This window comes from Ranitomeya imitator, chromosome 3 (genome assembly GCF_032444005.1).
Source record: "Ranitomeya imitator isolate aRanImi1 chromosome 3, aRanImi1.pri, whole genome shotgun sequence".
Classification (NCBI taxonomy): domain Eukaryota; kingdom Metazoa; phylum Chordata; class Amphibia; order Anura; family Dendrobatidae; genus Ranitomeya; species Ranitomeya imitator.
Window position 1 is genome coordinate 661,461,636 of NC_091284.1, and position 21,597 is coordinate 661,483,232.

General features: G+C 44.3%; 1 protein-coding gene across 1 annotated transcript in view; it reads left to right on the forward strand.

Moving 5' to 3' along the window:
- The window catches only part of LRRC63 (leucine rich repeat containing 63), a 63,162-nt gene that overhangs the window by 19,982 nt on the left and 21,583 nt on the right, over nt 1-21,597 (forward strand). Inside the window, exons 5-9 of the mRNA XM_069758273.1 lie at nt 8,803-8,853; nt 9,596-9,744; nt 13,276-13,374; nt 16,939-17,075; nt 18,318-18,401. Of these exons, the coding sequence (XP_069614374.1) occupies nt 8,803-8,853; nt 9,596-9,744; nt 13,276-13,374; nt 16,939-17,075; nt 18,318-18,401 (520 nt within the window). The remainder of the gene's footprint in view (nt 1-8,802; nt 8,854-9,595; nt 9,745-13,275; nt 13,375-16,938; nt 17,076-18,317; nt 18,402-21,597) is intronic.

Here is a 21,597-nt window from a genome sequence, read left to right on the forward strand (position 1 = left end):
AAGAACTTGCAGTCCTCATTGGCCCCAATCTTCTCCATCTCATGTCCTGATTCTGCTCTGAAGCATTACAATGAAACCCTGCAAAGCGCCCTGGATGAAGCTGCACCTCCTATACATAAAACAACTCGGCACAGACGGCAACAACCGTGGCACACGCTGCAAACACGTTTCCTGCAGCGGTGCTCCAGGTGCGCAGAACGTCTGTGGAGAAAATCTAATCTACCCGAAGATTTCATCCATTATAAGTTCATGCTAAAGACATACAATTCTGCCCTTCACCTCTCCAAACAAACCTACTTAAACACCCTCATCACCTCCCTGTCCAATAACCCTAAACGTCTCTTTGACACGTTCCAGTCCCTACTCAACCCAAGAGAGCAGGCCCCAACCACGGATCTCCGTGCTGACGATCTGGCCAATTACTTCAAAGAAAAAATTGACCACATTCGACAGGAAATCATCTCCCAATCTTTTCATACCATGCACTGTCCTCCCTCCCCCACTGCATCTAGTTCACTCTCTGACTTTGAACCAGTCACAGAAGAAGAAGTAAGCAAGCTCCTTGCATCTTCTCGCCCGACCACTTGCACCAGTGACCCCATTCCGTCACATCTCCTCCAGTCCCTTTCCCCAGCTGTCACCTCTCACCTAACAAAAATATTCAACCTTTCCCTCACTTCCGGTATTTTTCCCTCCTCATTTAAGCATGCCATCATACATCCATTACTTAAAAAACCATCCCTCAATCAAAACTGTGCCGCTAATTATAGACCTGTCTCTAATCTTCCTTTCATCTCTAAACTCCTCGAACGCCTGGTCCACTCCCGTCTTACGCGCTATCTCTCAGATAACTCTCTTCTCGACCCTCTTCAATCTGGCTTCCGCTCTTTACACTCTACTGGAACTGCCCTCACTAAAGTCTCTAATGACCTACTAACAGCTAAATCTAATGGTCACTACTCCATGCTAATTCTCCTGGATCTCTCCGCAGCATTCGATACTATGGATCATCAGCTCCTCCTCAATATGCTCCGCTCCATCGGCCTCAAGGACACCGTTCTCTCCTGGTTCTCCTCCTATCTCTCTGACCGATCCTTCACTGTATGTTTTGCTGGTTCCTCCTCCTCTCACCTTCCCCTTACTGTTGGGGTTCCTCAAGGATCAGTCCTAGGCCCCCTCCTCTTCTCTTTGTATACTGCCCCTATTGGACAAACAATCAGTAGATTTGGTTTCCAGTACCATCTCTATGCTGACGACACCCAATTATACACTTCTTCTCCTGATATCACACCGACCTTTTTAGAAAACACCAGTGATTGTCTTACTGCTGTCTCTAACATCATGTCCTCCCTCTATCTGAAACTAAACCTGTCAAAAACTGAACTCCTCGTGTTCTCTCCCTCTACTAACCTACCTTTGCCTGACATTGCCATCTCCGTGTGCGGTTCCACCATTACTCCAAAGAAACATGCCCGCTGCCTTGGGGTTATCCTTGATTCTGACCTTTCATTCACCCCCCACATCCGATCACTGGCTCGCTCTTCTTACCTGCATCTCAAAAACATTTCTAGAATTCGCCCTTTTCTTACTTTCGACTCTGCAAAAACTCTTACTGTTTCACTTATTCATTCTCGTCTGGACTATTGTAACTCTCTACTAATCGGCCTCCCTCTTACCAAACTTTCCCCGCTCCAATCTGTCCTGAATGCTGCTGCCAGGATCATATTCCTCACCAACCGTTACACCGATGCCTCTACCTTGTGCCAGTCATTACACTGGCTACCCATCCACTCCAGAATCCAGTACAAAACTACTACCCTCATCCACAAAGCACTCCATGGCTCAGCACCACCCTACATCTCCTCTCTGGTCTCAGTCTACCACCCTACCCGTGCCGTCCGCTCCGCTAATGACCTCAGGTTAGCATCCTCAATAATCAGAACCTCCCACTCCCGTCTCCAAGACTTTACACGTGCTGCGCCGATTCTTTGGAATGCACTACCTAGGTTAATACGATTAATCCCCAATCCCCACAGCTTTAAGCGTACCCTAAAAACGCATTTGTTCAGACTGGCCTACCGCCTCAATGCATTAACCTAACGATCCCTGTGTGGCCTATTTAAAAAAAATAAATAAATAAATTAAAAAAAAAAAAAAAATCAGGTTCCTCGCATTATGTTCTCATTCACTTTAGGCAGTTAATAGCCCTCTGTGTCTGTACTGCTACTTACTTAGGCAGTTAACTGGTTCATGCAGCTTTACATGAACACCCGAGCCTTACACTATGGCCGGTCCGAATAACTAAAGCAATTGTTATCATCCACCTCTCGTGTCTCCCCTTTTCCTCATAGTTTGTAAGCTTGCGAGCAGGGCCCTCATTCCTCCTGGTATCTGTTTTGAACTGTATTTCTGTTATGCTGTAATGTCTATTGTCTGTACAAGTCCCCTCTATAATTTGTAAAGCGCTGCGGAATATGTTGGCGCTATATAAATAATAATTATTATTATTATATTATTATGTCTCCTAAATACAAACATCCCCCTATATAGACACCGCTCCTATATACAGACATCTCTCCTATATACAGACATCCTCCTATATACAAACATCCCCCTATATAGACACCACTCCTATATACAGACATCTCTCCTAAATACAAACATCCCCCTATATACAGACATCCCCCTATATAGACACCACTCCTATATACAGACATCTCTCCTATATACAGACATCCCCTATATATAGACATCCTCCTCCTATATACAGACACCACTCCTATATATAGACATCTCTCCTATATACAGACATCCTCCTATATACAGACACCACTCCTATATACAGACATCTCTCCTATATACAGACATCCTCCTATATACAAACACCACTCCTATATACTGACATCTCTCCTATATACAGACATCCTCCTATACAGTATACAAACATCCCCCTATATACAGACATCCCCCTATATAGACACCACTCCTATATACAGACATCTCTCCTAAATACAAACATCCCCCTATATACAGACATCCCCCTATATAGACACCACTCCTATATACAGACATCTCTCCTATATACAGACATCCCCTATATATAGACATCCTCCTCCTATATACAGACACCACTCCTATATACAGACATCTCTCCTATATACAGACATCCTCCTATATACAAACACCACTCCTATATACTGACCTCTCTCCTATATACAGACATCCTCCTATATACAAACATCCCCCATATACAGACATCCCCCTATATAGACACCGCTCCTATATACAGACATCTCTCCTATATGCAGACATCCTCCTATATACAAACATCCTCCTATATACAGACATCCCTCTATATACAGACATCCCCTTATATACAGACATCTCTCCTATATACAGACATCCTCCTATATACAGACATCCCCTATATACAAACACCACTCCTATATACTGACATCTCTCCTATATACAGACATCCTCCTATATACAGACATCCCCCTATATACAGACATCCCCATATATACAACATCCCCCTATATACAGACACCACTCCTATATACAGGCATCTCTCCTATATACAGACATCCCCCTATATACAGACACCACTCCTATACACAGACATCTCTCCTATATACAGATATCCTATATACAGACATCCCCCTATATACAGACACCACTCCTATATACAGACATCCTCCTATATACAGACATCCCCCTATATACATACATCCCCCTATATACAGACATCCCCTATATACAGACACCACTCCTATATACAGACATCTCTCATATATTCAGACATCCTCCTATATACAGACACCACTTCTATATACAGACATCCCCCTATATACAGACATCCCCTATATACAGACATCCCCCTATATACAGACACCACTCCGATATACAGACATCTATATAGACATCCCCCTATATACAGACATCTCTCCTATATACAGACATCCTCCTATATACAGACATCCCCCTATACACAGACATCCCCCTATATACAGACACTACTTCTATATACAGACATCCCCCTATATACAGACATCCGCCTATATACAGACATCCGCCTATATACAGACATCCCTATATTATTATTATTATTATTTATTGTTATAGCGCCATTTATTCCATGGCGCTTTACATGTGAGGAGGGGTATACATAATAAAAGCAAGTACAATAATCTTAAACAATACAAGTCATAACTGGCACAGAAGGAGAGGACCCTGCCCGCGAAGGCTCACAATCTACAAGGGATGGGTGAGAATGCAGTAGTCGAGGGTAGAGCTGGTCATGCAGCGGTTTGGTCGATCGGTGGTTACTGCAGGTCATAGGCTTGCCGGAAGAGGTGGGTCTTCAGGTTCTTTTTGAAGGTTTCGATGGTAAGTGAGAGTCTGATATGTTGGGGTAGAGGGTTCCAGCGTAGGGGTGATAAGCGAGAGAAATCTTGTATACGATTGTGGGAAGAGGAGATAAGAGGGGAGTAGAGAAGGAGATCTTGGAGGATCGGAGGTTGCGTGAAGGTAAGTACCGGGAGACGAGGTCACAGATGTATGGAGGAGACAGGTTGTGGATGGCTTTGCACGTCATGGTTAGGATTTTGTACTGGAGTCTCTGGGCAATGGGGAGCCAGTGAAGGGATTGACAGAGGGGAGAAGCTGGGGAATAGCGGGGGGACAGGTGGATTAGTCGGGCAGCAGAGTTTAGAATAGATTGAAGGGGTGCGAGAGTGTTAGAGGAGAGGCCACAGAGCAGGAGGTTGCAGTAGTCAAAGCGAGAGATGATGAGGGCATGGACTAGGGTTTTTGCAGATTCTTGGTTGAGGAATGAACGGATTTGTGAAATATTTTTGAGTTGAAGTCGGCAGGAAGTGGAAAGGGCTTGGATATGTGGTTTGAAGGAGAGATCAGCATCAAGGATTACCCCGAGGCAGCGAGCTTGTGGGACTGGGGAGAGTGGGCAGCCATTTACTGTAATGGATAGATTCGTTGGGGGGGTCACGTGAGATGGGAAAAAGATGATGAATTCTGTTTTGTCCATGTTAAGTTTCAGAAATCTAATGGAGAAGAAGGATGAAATGGTGGACAGACATTGAGGGAGTCTGGTTAGTAGGGAGGTGATATCTGGTCCAGAGATGTAGATCTGTGTGTCATCAGCATAGAGATGATACTGAAAGCCATGAGATTCTATGAGCTGTCCCAGGCCAAAGGTGTAAATGGAGAAGAGCAGGGGCCTTAGGACTGAACCTTGTGGGACTCCGACAGATAGGGGACGAGGTGGGGAGGTGGTGTGTGAGTGGGAGACACTGAATGCCGGTCTGTTAGGTATGATGAGATCCAGGATAGGGCCAAGTCTATGATGCCAAGGGATGAGAGGGTCTGTAATAATAGGAAATGGTCCACTGTGTCAAAGGCAGCCGACAGGTCCAGGAGGAGAAGGACAGAGTAGTGTCGCTTGCTCTTGGCGGTTAAGAGGTCATTGGTGACCTTAGTTAGGGCAGTTTCAGTGGAGTGGTGTGACCAGAAGCCAGATTGTAAGCGGTCAAAGAGGGAGCAAGAAGAGAGATGGGAGGACAGTTCAAGGTAGACGTGTTGTTCCAGTAGCTTGGAGGCATAGGGGAGAAGTGATATAGGGCGATAGCTAGATACAGAGGATGGGTCAAGAGAGAGCTTTTTGAGGATAGGTGTGATGGAGGCATGTTTAAAGCTTGAGGGGAAAACACCAGTTGTTAGTGTCAGAGAATGAGTGTAGGTCAAGGTGTGTAAGATTTCTGCGAGGGTGTGAAAGTTTGTGGGGTGGGGATTGCAGACATGGAGTGGAGAGGGAAGAGAATGTGAGAAGGTTGTGGTCAGAAAGAGGAAGAGGGGAGTTAGAGAGGTTAGATAGAGAGCAGAGGCGGGTGAAGATGAGGTCCAGTGTGTGGCCATCTTTGTGGGTGGCTGTAGAAGACCATTGAGTGAGGCCGAAGGATGAAGTGAGAGATAGAAGTTTAGTGGCAGCTGAGAGGGAAGTGTCAATGGGGATGTTGAAGTCGCCCATGATGATAGTAGGGATGTCCGCGGAAAGGAAATGAAGTAGCCAGGTGGTGAAGTGGTCAAAGAAGGTGGTGGCTGGCCCTGGGGGGGCGGTAGATGACAGCCAGTTGGAGGGCGAGTAGATGCGCACAGAGTGCACCTCAAAGGAAGGAAGGGTAACAGAGGGTGGCAGTGGGATTGGGGTGAAGGAGCAGGTATCTGACAGGAGAAAACCAACTCCTCCGCCATGTTTGCAGCTGGGGCAGGGGGTGTGAGAAATGTGGAAGCCACCATACGAAAGTGCAGCAGGAGAGGCTGTGTCAGAAGGGGTGAGCCAGGTTTCGGTGATGGCGAGGAAGGAAAGTTTGGTAGTAACAAAAAGAACATGGATGTAGGAAAGCTTGTTGTAGACAGAGCGAACGTTCCACAAAGCTCCTGTTAGTGGGACTGGGGAAGCGGGGGCTGGGTGAATGGGTATAAGGTTAGAGAGGTTACAGAAGGTTGTGATAGAGCGTGGATGGGAGGTAGAAATGACTGTTGGAATGGGGTGAGGAGGACCAGGATTTGGAGAGATATCACCAGAAGTGAGAAGGAGCAGAGAAAGTGTTAGCAGGTGGGAGCAGGAGAGGGCATGAGGGGGCTGTCTGTGTTTGGAGACAGAGGATTGTATGTTAAGGAACAGTTTTGAGGAGGAGGTGAGGTGGATGGGGAGGATTGAAGAGGAGATGAACAGTTCCTTACTTGGTGTAGGGATCAGGGGAGTTAGCAGAAAGTGAAGGATTATAGGGGTGAAAGTGAAAACAAATAGAAACATTGTTTACAGTGACTGTGTCCAGTTACCTTCAGTTCCCTTCTGGTTCAATTCTGGTTTTATTTCTAAAATTAATCTTCACACTTTTAGGACACACTTAGAGGAATCACACAGCAGACTAAAGTCATTGCAGACTTGAGCTATGCAATATATATAAAACTAAGTGCGTTCAGGTGTGAAGCAGAGAGGAGTGGTCTCTGCTCATCTTGGTCAGAGAATTAATGGTGGACCAGATGCATACAATCAAGCATTGAGTAAACAAGGTCATATATAACACAGGGTAAGCTGGGGTTAGCTGAAAGGCATACCATGAGAATGCTAGGAGCAGAGGAAAGTCTGTGTGGAAAGTTGGGTGATGTACTATGTGCACTTCATAGACAGAAAAGCAGGAGAGCAGGCTGGAGAGCTGGGTGCATGAACATACCATGTGAATGCTAGGAGCAGAGGAAAGTCTGTGTGCAAAGCTGGGTGATGTACTATGTGCACTTTATAGACAGACATCCCCCTAAATACAGACACCAACCCTATATATAGACATCCCCTATATACAGACATCCGCCTATATGCAGACATCTCCCTATATACAGACACCACTCCTTTATACAGACATCCCCTATATACAGACATCCCTATATACAGACATCCCCCTATATACAGACACCAACCCTACATATAGACATCCCCCTATATACAGACATCCGCCTATATGCAGACATCCCCTATATACAGACATCCCCCCTATATACAGACATCCCCTGTATACAGAGATCCCCCTATATACAGACACCACTCCTATATACAGACATCCCCTATATACAGACATCTCTCCTATATACAGACATCTCTCCTATATACAGACATCTCCCTATATACAGACATCCCCCTATATACAGACATCCCCTATATACAGACATCTCTCCTATATACAGACACCACTCCTATATACAGACATCCCCCTATATACAGACATCCCCCTATATACAGACACTGTACATTTGCATAGCTGCCATCTTTGTACAGTCAGTGCACCTGCGCTGTGGCTTTAATTCATGTCAGTTGGGGTCATGGAAAGGTCGCCATTAATTCCTATGGGAATTTTTTTTTTTTTAAATGCGATTTTTGTAAAAACTACAAATCGGATCGACGCCAAAAATACATAGCACACCTGTCCCCACCGAGGGCTGCGAAACACCGCCTGGTCTCTGCGCTGAGCAGTTCGGGCTGCATTAATTGCGGAAAACGCGGAGAAGAAGAAGTAGAATAATAATAAAATATAAGAAATCGGATTACAATATGTTGCTTGAACCTAGAGGGTTCAAGCACCATAAAATGCTGGAGTGGTGCTTTAAATGTAACCAGCAGGCACCGGTAAACGGGCAGAGAGGTCCAGCACGTGCGCCCTACAGTACGTTGCTCTGCCCTCAGCAGGAGCGCGATGCCGAGGAGCCTGTGTGGATGATTCATGGACACGTCATCCACATGAAGCAAGCAAGAGGATGGCGATCATAAGCAGATGGGAGGCACCGGACCAAGAAGAGAGACGCCCCTCGGACCGGACCGCCCCACAGGTGAGTATTCTAAAAGTTAGTTTTCTTCTCTTACAGGTCGGGATGGGGGCTTATATACAGCATTATAGAATGCCGAGTATAAGCCCTGAAAGGCGGTGCCCAAACCTGGTGACAGGTTCTCTTTATTAATAAGGACCTTCATTTAAAAACTGCATTTTATGTTTAGCTTTGTCTCATATTTAAATATGTCTGGTGATCTGAAACATTTAAGTGTGACGACAAACATGCAAAAGAACAGGAAATCAGGAACTTTTTCACACACCTGTGTATGGAGTCTGGTAAAGTCTAGGAATGTTTTCCATACATAGTGTGTGGCTCCCCGACAGAAGAAAGTTAGAATTTTAAGTACAGCACCACATTTATTAGGATATGTGCACTTACATGTTATATCCCTGTAATTAACAGAACAGCAGCAGGCCATGATAAAGGAGGAAGATGCCAACCTGCAAAATCTAAGTAAGTGCCTGCCACTATAACTGCGCTGCTCTGCTGAAAAGTGATTCCGCTCAATAGATCATTCTTCTCCTACCTTATTACATGGCCACTTGACTACACCCGTCTTTGTTAGCCTGCCCATGTTCTGTTCTTACTGCTTGATATATCCATAGACAGACATGGAGCAGAATGCGCAGTAATTCCATTTAGCAATTCCGAATCATGGTGGCTTCATTTGTTACAATACAATACAGTTCTTAAAGGCAACTTGTATGACCCTGCCCCCACCACTGATTGTCAACTTTCTGAATACACTGTGCATAGGCAGAAAGCCGACAATCGATAGTGGTGGCAAGGTTATACAGAGCTCATGAATATGGATGACTACTTATCAGCAGGTTTAATAGTCCTCTAGTAGTAATACACCGATTTTATTAAAACTGCAGCAATCATGAAGTGACACTGGATTCAGGGTTTCTGTCTCTACATCATGCTGCTGTCAGAATAGATAACAAAAATCTGGTGACAGATTCCCTTTAAATCACTTCATATAGTAATTACTTCTCTTTTTTACCAAGATGCTTGGTGGGTGAATCTCTATAGCGCTAAATGTAATCTGGACCAACTGTAAAAACAAAGCGATGACCACCAAAGATTGGTAACAGACGCGAGTTCTTGTGAGAATATGCGTCTTCTGTACATTCGTCTCTCAATAATCAGGTGCCTGAGCGGTAGTAGTCATTTCTCTCTTGTGATTTCGTAGGGGAAGATTCCATTCATCAACTCTTTAAATCACAGAGGATGCAAAATTCTCAAACTTTATATAATGAGCAAAGTAAGATCTTAGAAACTCACTGTGACCTTGCGCTGCTGGACTGTCTTGTGAATGGAGGACATGCTTTAAGTTTAAAGGTAAGATGCTATGCCTATGCCTAAGATGCTATGCCTATTAAGACATTATGATATGAAGTGATGCCTTTCTATCCCTGCAAAACTTTGTGCGATTGTGGTCTTTCTCTCAAACTCTAGGTTCTTGGTCTTTATGATACTATTATTTGGATGTTAAGCCCCCCAGTCTAGTCACTAGTTTATTAGTTTATTTAACTTCATATATTGTACCCCATTTGCCATAGTTTACTAAAGGATAGAATTCAGTGTATCTGGAATAGTTCTACATGAAAAAATGATTCAGTTTTCATGGAGGAAAAATTACTTTCTTTCAAATTTTCAGATAATTTAAATGAGATGTTAACAACTCTCATCCATATGCTGGCGCAATTTTCCAATAAAAATAATTTTTGCTGATTTGTTAAAATCTCTTTTAAATCTTTCTGTAGAGGTTGGTCTGGATTTCACCTTCTGCGTATCTGATTTCCAGCACTGCTTAGTCTTTTTATTTAAGAAGATCTGCCATATAGCACTTTCCAATCCTTGACGACTGCTCAAGTCAAACAAAAAAATGCTGTTATCCTTAGAAGGGGTTATTCGATTAGGGTTAACTGCGCATGCGCTGTGGCGAGCGGCTCCCCGTACGTGTGCACTGAAACTGTGTGCAGTATCCAGCTCTTCATGACGCATGCTCGACTCCCCGATCGACACTGCGCAAGCGCAGCTCCATGGTACACTGCACAAACGCAGGATTTTCAAATTGGATTTGAGTGACATCAGTGCAACCCCGGGAACATCATGTACTGTAAATTGTGTGGATGGTGCCAATCGTGGCTGAATAAATAAACCACACCCTTATGACAAATGAGCAGGAACCACATAATTATATAAAGTGCTTTTTCCACATGATTAGACCACCGTTTTTCATTTTAAAAAAGTATTCGTGATGCACATTACATCACTAACAATGCGGTGGGGACAGGTTACATGCTACAAAGGACATGACAGGTTCCCTTTAAAGTGATTTATAGAGGCGTAATAATTAGTGATGAGTGTTAGGGCTGGAGGAATGTACCAAGTAAATATAGATGTTATTATTGGTGCGTTCGCAGCCCGGGGTCCACCGTGCAGGAGGAGAACCTGCTGCTAGCAAATGGCACTATATGGCGATATAAGTGAGCTCTGTTACTTCACAGAGTCGCCGTGATAGAAAAGCACTGTGTCCTGTTAAGCTCACATAAGTACACAGCTAACTGCTGGGCTGATAGCAGTCAGTGGTCATGCAGTCAGAGAAGCACACAAACAATTCCTCACCGGAGGTGCCGGTATTCTAGTGGCTTATTTCAGCCGGGCGCTGACCACAAGCATGCATGACCACACTGGCGCAAAACTCATGACAAAGATTGATACTAGCGCATGGCTGTGCGGCCATGTGAACCTTTTATAGTTACAGCAACTTCAGGACCTTCCTAGAGGACCAATGTGAGTTGCTTCAGGACCTGAGCGTGTGACCCCTGACCTCCAATGAGAGGTTTTCCTTTGGGCATGCTCAAAAGGGAGAAAGCAGGACTTAGTCCCAGAAGCGAGTTCACGCCGCTGACCAGTACTAGCTATAATGGCAGAGCCCTGAAGAACAGCAGTAGCCAGATGCAGAGGATCTGCCTGAGCCAGGCGCAGAGTATCTGCCTGAGCCAGGCGCAGAGTATCTGCCTGAGCCAGGCGCAGAGTATCTGCCTGAGCCAGGCGCAGAGTATCTGCCTGAGCCAGGCGCAGAGTATCTGCCTGAGCCAGGCGCAGAGTATCTGCCTGAGCCAGACGCAGAGTATCTGCCTGAGCCAGAGGCTGGGACCGACATCTCCGCTGAGCAGGCTCCACTGCGGCTGGAGAAGAATGGGAGACCGCAGCAGAGGTGGCTCAAGATTTCCCCTGTGCAGAGGCGGGAACTCAACCCCTAACAATGAGGGAGTGTACTCGTTGCTCGGGTTTTCCAAAGCATGCCCGGGTGACCTCTGAGTATTTTTTAGTGCTCGGAGATTTAGTTTTCCTTGCTTCAGCTGTATGATTTACGGCTGCTAGCCAGCCTGAGTACATGTGGGGGTTGCCTGGTTGCTAGAGAATCCTCACATGTACTCAAGCTGTCTAGTAGCTGTAAATCATGCAGCTGAGGCGATGAAAACTAAATCTCCTAACACTAACAAATACTCGGAGACCACCCGAGCAACGAGTACACTCACTTATCACTAGTAATAATATATTAGAATCACAAGATTTTTTCTCTTTTTAAACACCATAATATCTCACAAACTTTTGCCGCTGTTGCTTGACATTGAGTGCTGCTACTCAGCTTTCTTGTAACCAGACACCCAACTCCTTCTGTAGTCCAAAGTATTCTTCCATCTTAATATATACATACCTTGTAATGTCTTCACATCCTGTTCCATCCAGATGTGTCTGTATCCCAGAATTCCAAGCGGCGGAAGTTCACCGACTGCCATATTGGGACACCCAAGTGATGGGTGTCTCAATATGGAAACTGCTGGTGGTACCAGCCTCTTGCGCAGTACACACACTGTGTATGGCGTATGCACCACACACACACTGTATACGCCGTACGCACCACACATACAACTGTATACGCCGTACGCAGCCTCTTGCGCGGTACCACCAGTGGAACACTGTTGTGAACACGCCGCCGCTGGGATCAGCCGAATGATTCACTGACCGCTGCCATCTTTGTACAGAAGAAGCGATTTTAATGTGACCGCCGCTATCTGTCTGCACAAAGATGGCGGCGGTCTGATTTATTGCGCCTGGGCGAATTCCGTAGCTGTCCTTGTATGCATGCTTCCTATTGCAAAAAAAACAAACATCCTACTCACCCTCCAGCATGCCCTCGCAACACCAGCAGGTCTTCCCGTGCTGAGCGATCACGTGGCCCCGCTCATTAGGGTAATGCCTATGGGAGTTGAGACGCGTGCATATTCATTATCTTAATGAGCGGTGCCACGTGATTGCCAGCACAGGAAGAGCTGCTGGAAGCCGGAACCAACGAGATGCTGCGAGGGCATGCTGGAGGGTGAGTAGGATGTCTTCTGGAAGCCGGCAGCTGCAGCTGTCACTGTGTGCACTATATATATATTTGAATATTCATTTCTCTTTAGCAGCGCCACAGGTGTTAGCCACAGCCGCCAGCTCCTGCCTCTGTGACCCACTGCTCCCCCTCCCCCACCGGCTTTCTGGGACAATGACTCGTGTATAAGCCGAGAGGGGCATTTTCAGCACAAAAAAAATGTGCTGAAAAACTCGGCTTTATACATGAGTATATACAGTATATTACATCAGCCGCATGGCTAATATCCATATGTGCCCTATTATGGATGGTCTCTGTGAATGCTAGTAGAAGCACATTGTCTATGGCACAAACAAGGCTAAGATCCCTAATAGAGAATTCCCTAAAGAGAGTTTTAAAAATTAGGCCACATACAGTAACTATCTGCAGTAGTATACAATGTTACCACATTTTCTTCATGCTATAAACAAGTCTTTCTATTTTAGGCATACTTTATATCCAAGCTTCCAGACCTGACACCTTTGTATAATTCTTTATTTTACCTCAACCTTTCCTTTAATGAATTCTGGCAATTCCCTGTAGAGGTACGTTGCATTTTTATTAAAATGTATTTTTGCATTATTGGATTTAGATTTTCTGTCAGCAGATTTTTGCCACGTAATCTGAAAGCAAGCTTAATGTAGCGACACAGACCCTGATTTCAGCGATGTGTTACTTACTGTGTTGCTTGCTGTAGTTTTAATAAAATCAATGTTTTACCACTAGAGGACTAGTAAACCTGCAGCCATGTTGTCCTCCATATTCATGAGCTGCTTATTACCCTGCCCCCACGACTGATTGGCAGCTTTCTGCCTATGCACAGTGTGCACAGAAAACAGCTAATCAGTAGTGTGGATGGGGTTCTACAGAGCCATGCATTCAGAGAACTGGTAGATCTGCAGCAGGTAAAACTGCTCCCAGACGGGGTAGTGAGAGCCTGGCTACAGATTCCCTGTAAATTAGATTTAGATTATTAGAAACCCTGTATATCAATGCTGTAATGTATAATGAGATTTTGGTTTTGACACATTATTATGGGCACTATAGAAATGGTATTTGGAAGCTGATTGTGTCATTTTTTGCCACATACAACTAATATATATTTCCAACCTTAGAGATAGAAATATAAGTACACAAAGCTGTGGCTATTTATAATAAAACATGTTTTCAATAAAATAACATTTACTGTAATTGAGGAAAAATTATGTCACCCATAAGCTTAATAGACTTCTTTCACCTCCAATGACTTTATTTGTACCATTAAAAAATAGCTCTAAAGAAAAAAGACCTTTATCTCTGAAGCTGTTTGGCAGATTGTAAAACAACAAAAACCAGCATACCTAGTGGTGTAGTGGGAATATAATAAAAGCTAAAAATGGCCACTTTTATCTTTGTGACAGGTTCTGATTAAGTAGGTACAGCGGGCAGGGCCAGCCAGATGGTATGTGGATCATTGAAGACCAGGACAGTAGAGCGTGCAGTACAGCAGGCAGACTAGCAGATCAGTAACAGAACCAGAAGTGTAGGTTTACAGAGGAACAGATGTGTATAGTCAGTCTAGGGCTTTCAGCAATCAAATGTTTAATCAGCAGACTGATAGTCAAAGGCAGAGACATAATGCAATCAGCAAGTGGGTGGTTAACGGCATTACTGATGAACAAGCAAACTGGATACTTACGTGCAGAAAAAGGTTACTGTTGCAGCAGCGTGATAGTGTGTACAGCTCCAGTTTTAGCAGAGAAGAGTTAAGGTACCGTCACACTAAGCGACGCTGCAGCGATACCGACAACGATCCGGATCGCTGCAGCGTCGCTGTTTGGTCGCTGGAGAGCTGTCACACAGACAGCTCTCCAGCGACCAACTATGCCGGTAACCAGGGTAAACATCGGGTTACTAAGCGCAGGGCCGCGCTTAGTAACCCGATGTTTACCCTGGTTACCATCGTTAAAGTAAAAAAAAAAAAACACTACATACTTACCTACCGCTGTCTGTCCCCGGCGCTCTGCTTCTCTGCTCTGGCTGTGAGCGCCGGTCAGCCGGAAAGCAGAGCGGTGACGTCACCACTCTGCTTTCCAGCCGCTGTGCTCACAGCCAGTACAGGAGGAGTGCAGAGAAGCTGAGCGCCGGGGACAGACAGCGGTAGGTAAGTATGTAGTGTTTGTTTTTTTTACTTTAACGATGGTAACCAGGGTAAACATCGGGTTACTAAGCGCGGCCCTGCGCTTAGTAACCCGATGTTTACCCTGGTTACCAGCGAAGACATCGCTGAATCGGCGTCTCACACGCCGATTCAGCGATGTCAGCGGGAGATCCAGCGACGAAATAAAGTTCTGGACTTTCTTCCCCGACCAGCGATATCACAGCAGGGGCCTGATCGCTGCTGCCTGTCACACTGGACGATATCGCTAGCCAGGACGCTGCAACGTCACGGATCGCTAGCGATATCGTCTAGTGTGACGGTACCTTTATTCTTACAGCAGATTGTCTCTTCAGAGAGGAAGAGGACTAGAAGTCTAGTGCCACCTATTGGAAGTTGCAATCCTAAAAGTCAGTGTCGACCCTTTAACGAGCCTTGTCACATGACTTAGGAAAAGAGCCAAACCAGAAACTCAATTTGCAGACACTGTGTTTCGGGGTACTGCCCCTCGTCAGTGCAAACTGTGATATCTGGATCAGACGCGTCTTACAGCAGAGAAATGGTAAAACGCAGCCAGGAAGAAAATGCAGATGGATAATAATCAAGTAGGAGTTCAATGAAGAGATGATTTGACAGGTGAGAGAAGTGAATGATGAAGCGAAACTCCTGGAGGACATGTGTTAGGGTGGTTTCACACTTGCGTTTTTGTGTGCAGCGTTTTTTTAAAAAAAAACGCATGCAGTTTTTTTTCCTATATTTAACATTGAAAACGCATGCGTTTTTGTTTGTACGCGTTTGGTTGCGTTTTGAAACGCATGCGTTTTTTTTCTGCATGCGTTCATTTTCAGAAATGCAACTTGTAGTATTTTTGAGAGGCGTTTTTTGGACCAAAAAAAACGCATGCGTTTTAATGCGTTTTTTTGGGGTCAAAAAATGCATTGGAGTCAATGGGGACGCATGCGTTTTTTTGTGCATGCGTTTTTTTGCGTTAAAAACGCATGCGTTTTTATATTAAAAAACCAGAAAACACACTGATATGCCACCCCCCAACATAAAGGTGATAAAGGGATCCTAACCCTACCACTAACCCTAACCCTAAGAGATCCTAACCCTACCCCTAACCCTACCCCTAACCCTAAGGGATCCTAACCCTACCCCTAACCATACCCCTACCCCTAAGGGATCCTAACCCTACCCCTAATCCTACCCCTAACCCTAATCCCTTTAGGGGTAGGGTTAGGAGTAGGGTTAGGGTTAGGATCCCTTAGGGTTAGAGGTAGGGTTAGGGTTATGATCCCTACCCCTAACCCTACCCCTAACTATTTCTGTTTATAGTGGGTTTTTTACTTTATTTTGATGATTGGCAGCTGTCACACATTTCTCAGCATGCGTTTAAAAAACGCAAACGCATGAAAAAACGCATGTAAACGCATCAAAACGCCGCATTTTTTTCACCACATGCAAAAACGCATGCGTCAAAAAAACGCAGCGTTTGCACGCGTTTACATGCGTTTTTTCACCATGCGTTTTTTTCCTTTTTTTACCGCAAAAATGCACCCAAAAAAACGCAAATGTGAAACCAGCCTTAGCTGAATGCAAAACTACTGAAAACTCAGACAGAACATAGCAGTCAGTCTTATAAAGCCTTGTGTGATGATGGAGAAGAGAGGCGGCCATAGGGAATGGGAGCAGGACCTGAAGGTTAGATAAGTAAGGCTAGTGTCCCGCCATGTGGCTGACAGCCAGCCCTGCTTTTGGCCTCCAAAGTGCATACGTTTGTGGTAACAGTGAAGTATTATCTGTGCTCTTTTGCCCATACAGGCAGTGGATAAATGCAGCAGCGAGGCTTATTGTGGTCACTATTTTACATTACAGATGTGCTGCCCTTAGCTTCGGGTAGAGCTTCATCCAGGCAACTAGCCACAGCTTGCGACTGCATCCATGCTATTATTGTTACTTCCCTGTATTGCAGGTGTACAATCTTGAATATTTGGAATCACTTAAACTAAGGAACAACCCCATCAAGGAAATCCCATATGGTATTCACAAGCTGAAGAGGCTCCGAACTTTCATTGTATCGTTTTGTTCTTTGTCATCTCTTCCTGCTGGGTATGATGCTCACAACACCGTAAAAAGCTTTAAGGCCGGTTTCACACGTCAGTGGCTCCGGTACGTGTGGTGAGAGTTTCCTCATGTACCGGAGACACTGACTCACGTAGACACATTAAAATAAATGTGTCTCTACACATGTCAGCGTGGTTTCACGGACCATGTGTCTGTTTGCAAAACACGCAGACATGTCAGTGTTCGTGGGAGCGCACGGATCACACGGACCCATTAACGTCAATGGGTCCGTGTAAACACCTACCGCACACGGATGCTGTCCATGTGCCATCCGTGTGCCGACTGAGGACCACACAGAACAGTGCTACAGTAAATGCTGTCCCCTGTGTGTGGTGCTGAAGCCACCATTCATCCCTTCTGTCCTGCTCGGCTGAAAGCAGCGCTCGGAGGAGAGAAGGGATGCAAGATCAATTTTTTTTGTTTTTTTTGTTTAAATTAAAGTTTGGCGTCACCTCACACCCCTCCCCACCCCCTTGCGCCCGCCCGCTTGCAGAGAAATACTCACCCAGCTCCCGCGGTGCCTCCTCTCAAAGCCGGCAGCTCGTCCTGTGTGAGCGGTCACATGGTACCGCTCATTACAGTGATGAATATGCGGCTCCACCTCCCATAGAGGTGACCCCAAACCTTATTTTTAACAAAAAAAAAAACTTGATTTTTCATTCCTTCTCTCCTGCAAGCGCTGCTTTCAGCCGAGCAGGACAGAAGGGATGAATGCCGACTTCAGCACCACACGCAAGGGTCAGCGCAGTCTCTCCTGCACGGTCTGTGTGTTCCTCAGGCGGCACACGGCTGCCGCACGTGTGCCACACTGATGTGCCACGTGAGCACATGGACACGGATAACTCAGGTACCGATTTCTCCGGTACTGGAATTATCTGGACGTGTGAGACTGGCCTAAGGAGAATTTCCACCTGTTCTATGTATAGCATGTCCACAGAATATGCTATGAATGTATGAGAGATGCACGGCCCTTCTAATGGCCTAATCTGCCACTCTCCCTTATTATGTTTTACATTTACTAGAGATTGTACATAATTTTATCAGAATTATATAGAATATACTTTATGTAAAAGAGTTTGACTTTTGTATTATACAGTATTAAACATTGATATAACTCAAATGTGCTTGAAGCCATACATGTTACATTGGAATAGTGGTACATCAGTGTCATGTCTGAGTGTTTCATCTTAGTCTCTCTGATAAACATTATTTTTCATTATTTTGTAGGCTGTTCCTACTGCCACATCTGCAGGTGCTGGATGTGTCCTACAATAACATTACTTCAATTCCAAATGACATATCTAATCTCAGGTAATATATAATAAATGAATATTGTCATACCTGCATAAAGGCAATTCTAACTTTGCTGGTGCTTTGTTTTCATATACTGCCAATGGCATTACTGAGCCCTCTCTACATAAATATTGAGCATAAAAATTAGACTAGACAATCTGATAATGAGCCAGATTTATAACCGTGGATCCTGCTTCATCATAAATCTGATGCAATTTTAATCACTTTTGTCTAACCTCTTGGATACTGGGCTCACACGACCATATTAAAAATTGCATTTTTATATCGAAAGAAAATGGACAATTTGGGCTTTAATATAGTTTTTTTTATATTTGATCCATATTTCATACATTTATCTGATTTTGTCATCCATATTACATCAGCCCGTTTTATACATCAAAATTGAAAAGAAAATCATACAAGGCCTATGTTATATTAACCCCTTCGCCCCAAAGCCTGTTTTCAACTTCCTAACCAGGCCAATTTTTACAATTCGGAACACTCTCAATTTATGAGGTCACAACTCTGGAACGCTTCAACGGATCCTGGTGATTCTGAGACCGTTTTCGCATGGCATATTGTATTTTATGATAGTGGTAAAAATTTCTTTGATAGGACTTGCGTTTATTTGTGAAAAAAATGAAAATTTTGAAAATTTTGCAATTTTCAAACTTTTAATTTTTATGCCATTAAATCACAAAGTCATATCCCACAAAATAGTTAATAAATAACATTTCCCACGTGTCTACTTTACATCAGCACAATTTTGGAACCATATTTTTTTTGTTAGGAAGTTATAAAGGTTAAAAATTGACCAGCAATTTCTAATTTTTACAACAAAATTTGCAAAACCATTTTTTTTCAGGGACCACCTCACACCTGAAGTGACTTTCAGGGGTCTATATGACAGAAATTACCCAAAAATGACACCATTCTAAAAACTTCACCCCTCTAGGTGCTCAAAACCACATTCAAGAAGTTAATTAACCCTTCAGGTTCTTCACAGGAATTTTTGGAATGTGGACGGAAAAAATTAACATTTACTTTTCTTTCACAAAAATTTTCCTTTAGACCTATTTTTTTTTACTTTTGCAAGGGTAACAGGAGAAAATGGACCATACATTTTGTTGTGCAATTTCTCGTGAGCATGCTGATACCCCATATGTAGGGGAAATCTACTGTTTGGGCACACTGCACGGCTCGGAAAGAGCGCCATTTGACTTTTTGAATGTAAAATATGCTGGAATACTTAGCGGCTGCCATGTCGTGTTTGGAAAGCCCCTGATGTGCCTAAACAGTGGAAACCCCCAACAAGTGACACCATTTTGGAAACTAGACCCCTTAGGGAACTTATCTAGAGCTGTATTGAGCACCTTGAACCCACAGGTGCTTCACAGAGGTTTATAACGTAGAGCCATGGAAATAAAAAAAATCCAATTTTTCCCAAATAAATCTTTTTAGCTCCAAATTTTGCATTTACATAAGGTTAAAAGGAAAAATTGTGCCATACAACTTGTTCTGCAATTTCTCCTGGGTACGCTGATAACCAATATGTGGAGGAAAACAACTGTTTGGGCACACAGCAGGGCTCGGAAGGAAAGGCGTGCCATTTGACTTTTTGAATGGAAAATTTGATGGAATAATTAGCGGTTGCCATGTCATGTTTGGAGAGCCCCTGATGTGCCTAAACAGTGGAAACTCCCCACAAGTGACCCCATTTTGGAAAGTAGATCCATTTGGGACCTTATCTAGATGTGTATTGAGCACCTTGAACTCCCAGGTGCTTCACAGAAGTTTATAACGTTAAGCCGCGAAAATAAAAATAAATCACATTTTTCCCACAAGGGAGTAGGGACATTTGGATATGGGAGTGGAGAATTTGCTGAATTTCTTTTGGCGGGTGAGGAGCTATGTCGCTTTTACAGTGCCTTTGTAATACTAGTAACGTGGAAGCCCCCCATATTTCTGTCAACAGATGTCGGACCTGAGTGAGGACTTGCTTTTTTTGTGGATCGAGTGGAAGCTTTTATTGGGAACATTTTACATAATGTTTAGGATCACATTTATCCGGCGCTCTACGGTGACCACTTACTTTGGGGTTTCCATCTAAATCTCTGAGTAACGTGATTCAGATGGAACCCTGAGCGATCCATTCGCTATAATGAGGCAGCAGAGTTACTCTGGACTCCTTCTGGCCTCTGTTCCGCGGTGTCCTTCTTTTCAGAAGCGCACAAAACTGTGGCCGACTGCACTTTTATGCAATCCTAAGAAGACGCACACCGTAGTCTCATTGGATGCGCGTAAAGCTTTTGATAGTGTTGAATGCTGCTATCTTTAGGAGGTTTTGAGATCTTTTGGTTTCGGGCTGACTTTTATCTCGTGGGTGAGGTTATTGTATTCTTCTCCAACTGCTAGGGTGAGAGTTAATGGAGAGTTGTCTGGAAGTTTTGGTTTATATAGGGGGACTAGGCAGGAGTGTCCGCTGTCTCCGCTGCTATTTGCATTGGCAGTGGAGCCCCTGTTACAGACAATTAGGAGCTCGACTTCGGTCAGGGGGTTTCGGTATGGCATGATAGAGAAGAAAATAGCCCTATATGCAGATGACATGTTACTCTTTTTGGAAAATTCTGGAGAGGCCTTGGAGGGTGTGATGCATATTCTTAGGACATTTGGTGATATATCAGGTCTTGAAATCAATTGGGCAAAGTCAAATATCTTGATAGTGGATAAAGGGGGCATTGACATCCCAATATCAGGGGAAGGTAGTCAGCTGACAGTGGTTTCTCAGTTCAAATATTTAGGTGTTCAAGTGTCTTTTCCTCTCTCGAGCTACGTCGATCTGAATCTGTCCCCATTGTTGGACAGGTTTAGGAAGAAAATAGGGGCATGGTGCAAGTTATGTCCCTCTGTGGTGGGAAGGATAAACTTAATAAAAATGATTCTTATGCCCCAATTATTGTATATATTGCTTAATTCCCCCGTTTGGTTGCCCCGAAAGTGTTTTCATACCATTAACTCTATAATTCGAGACCTTGTTTGGGGGGAAGAAACAGCCAAGAATTAGGCTGGAATTGCTTCAGAGGCCTAAAGATGGGGGGGGGATTGGCCCTTCCGAATCCCTGGATCTACTTTTTGGCAGCACAGGGTCAGCAGATGAGAGGTTGGAAAGAGGTGATTGGACTGGGTTCGATTCAGCGGATTTTGGTTTGGTTGG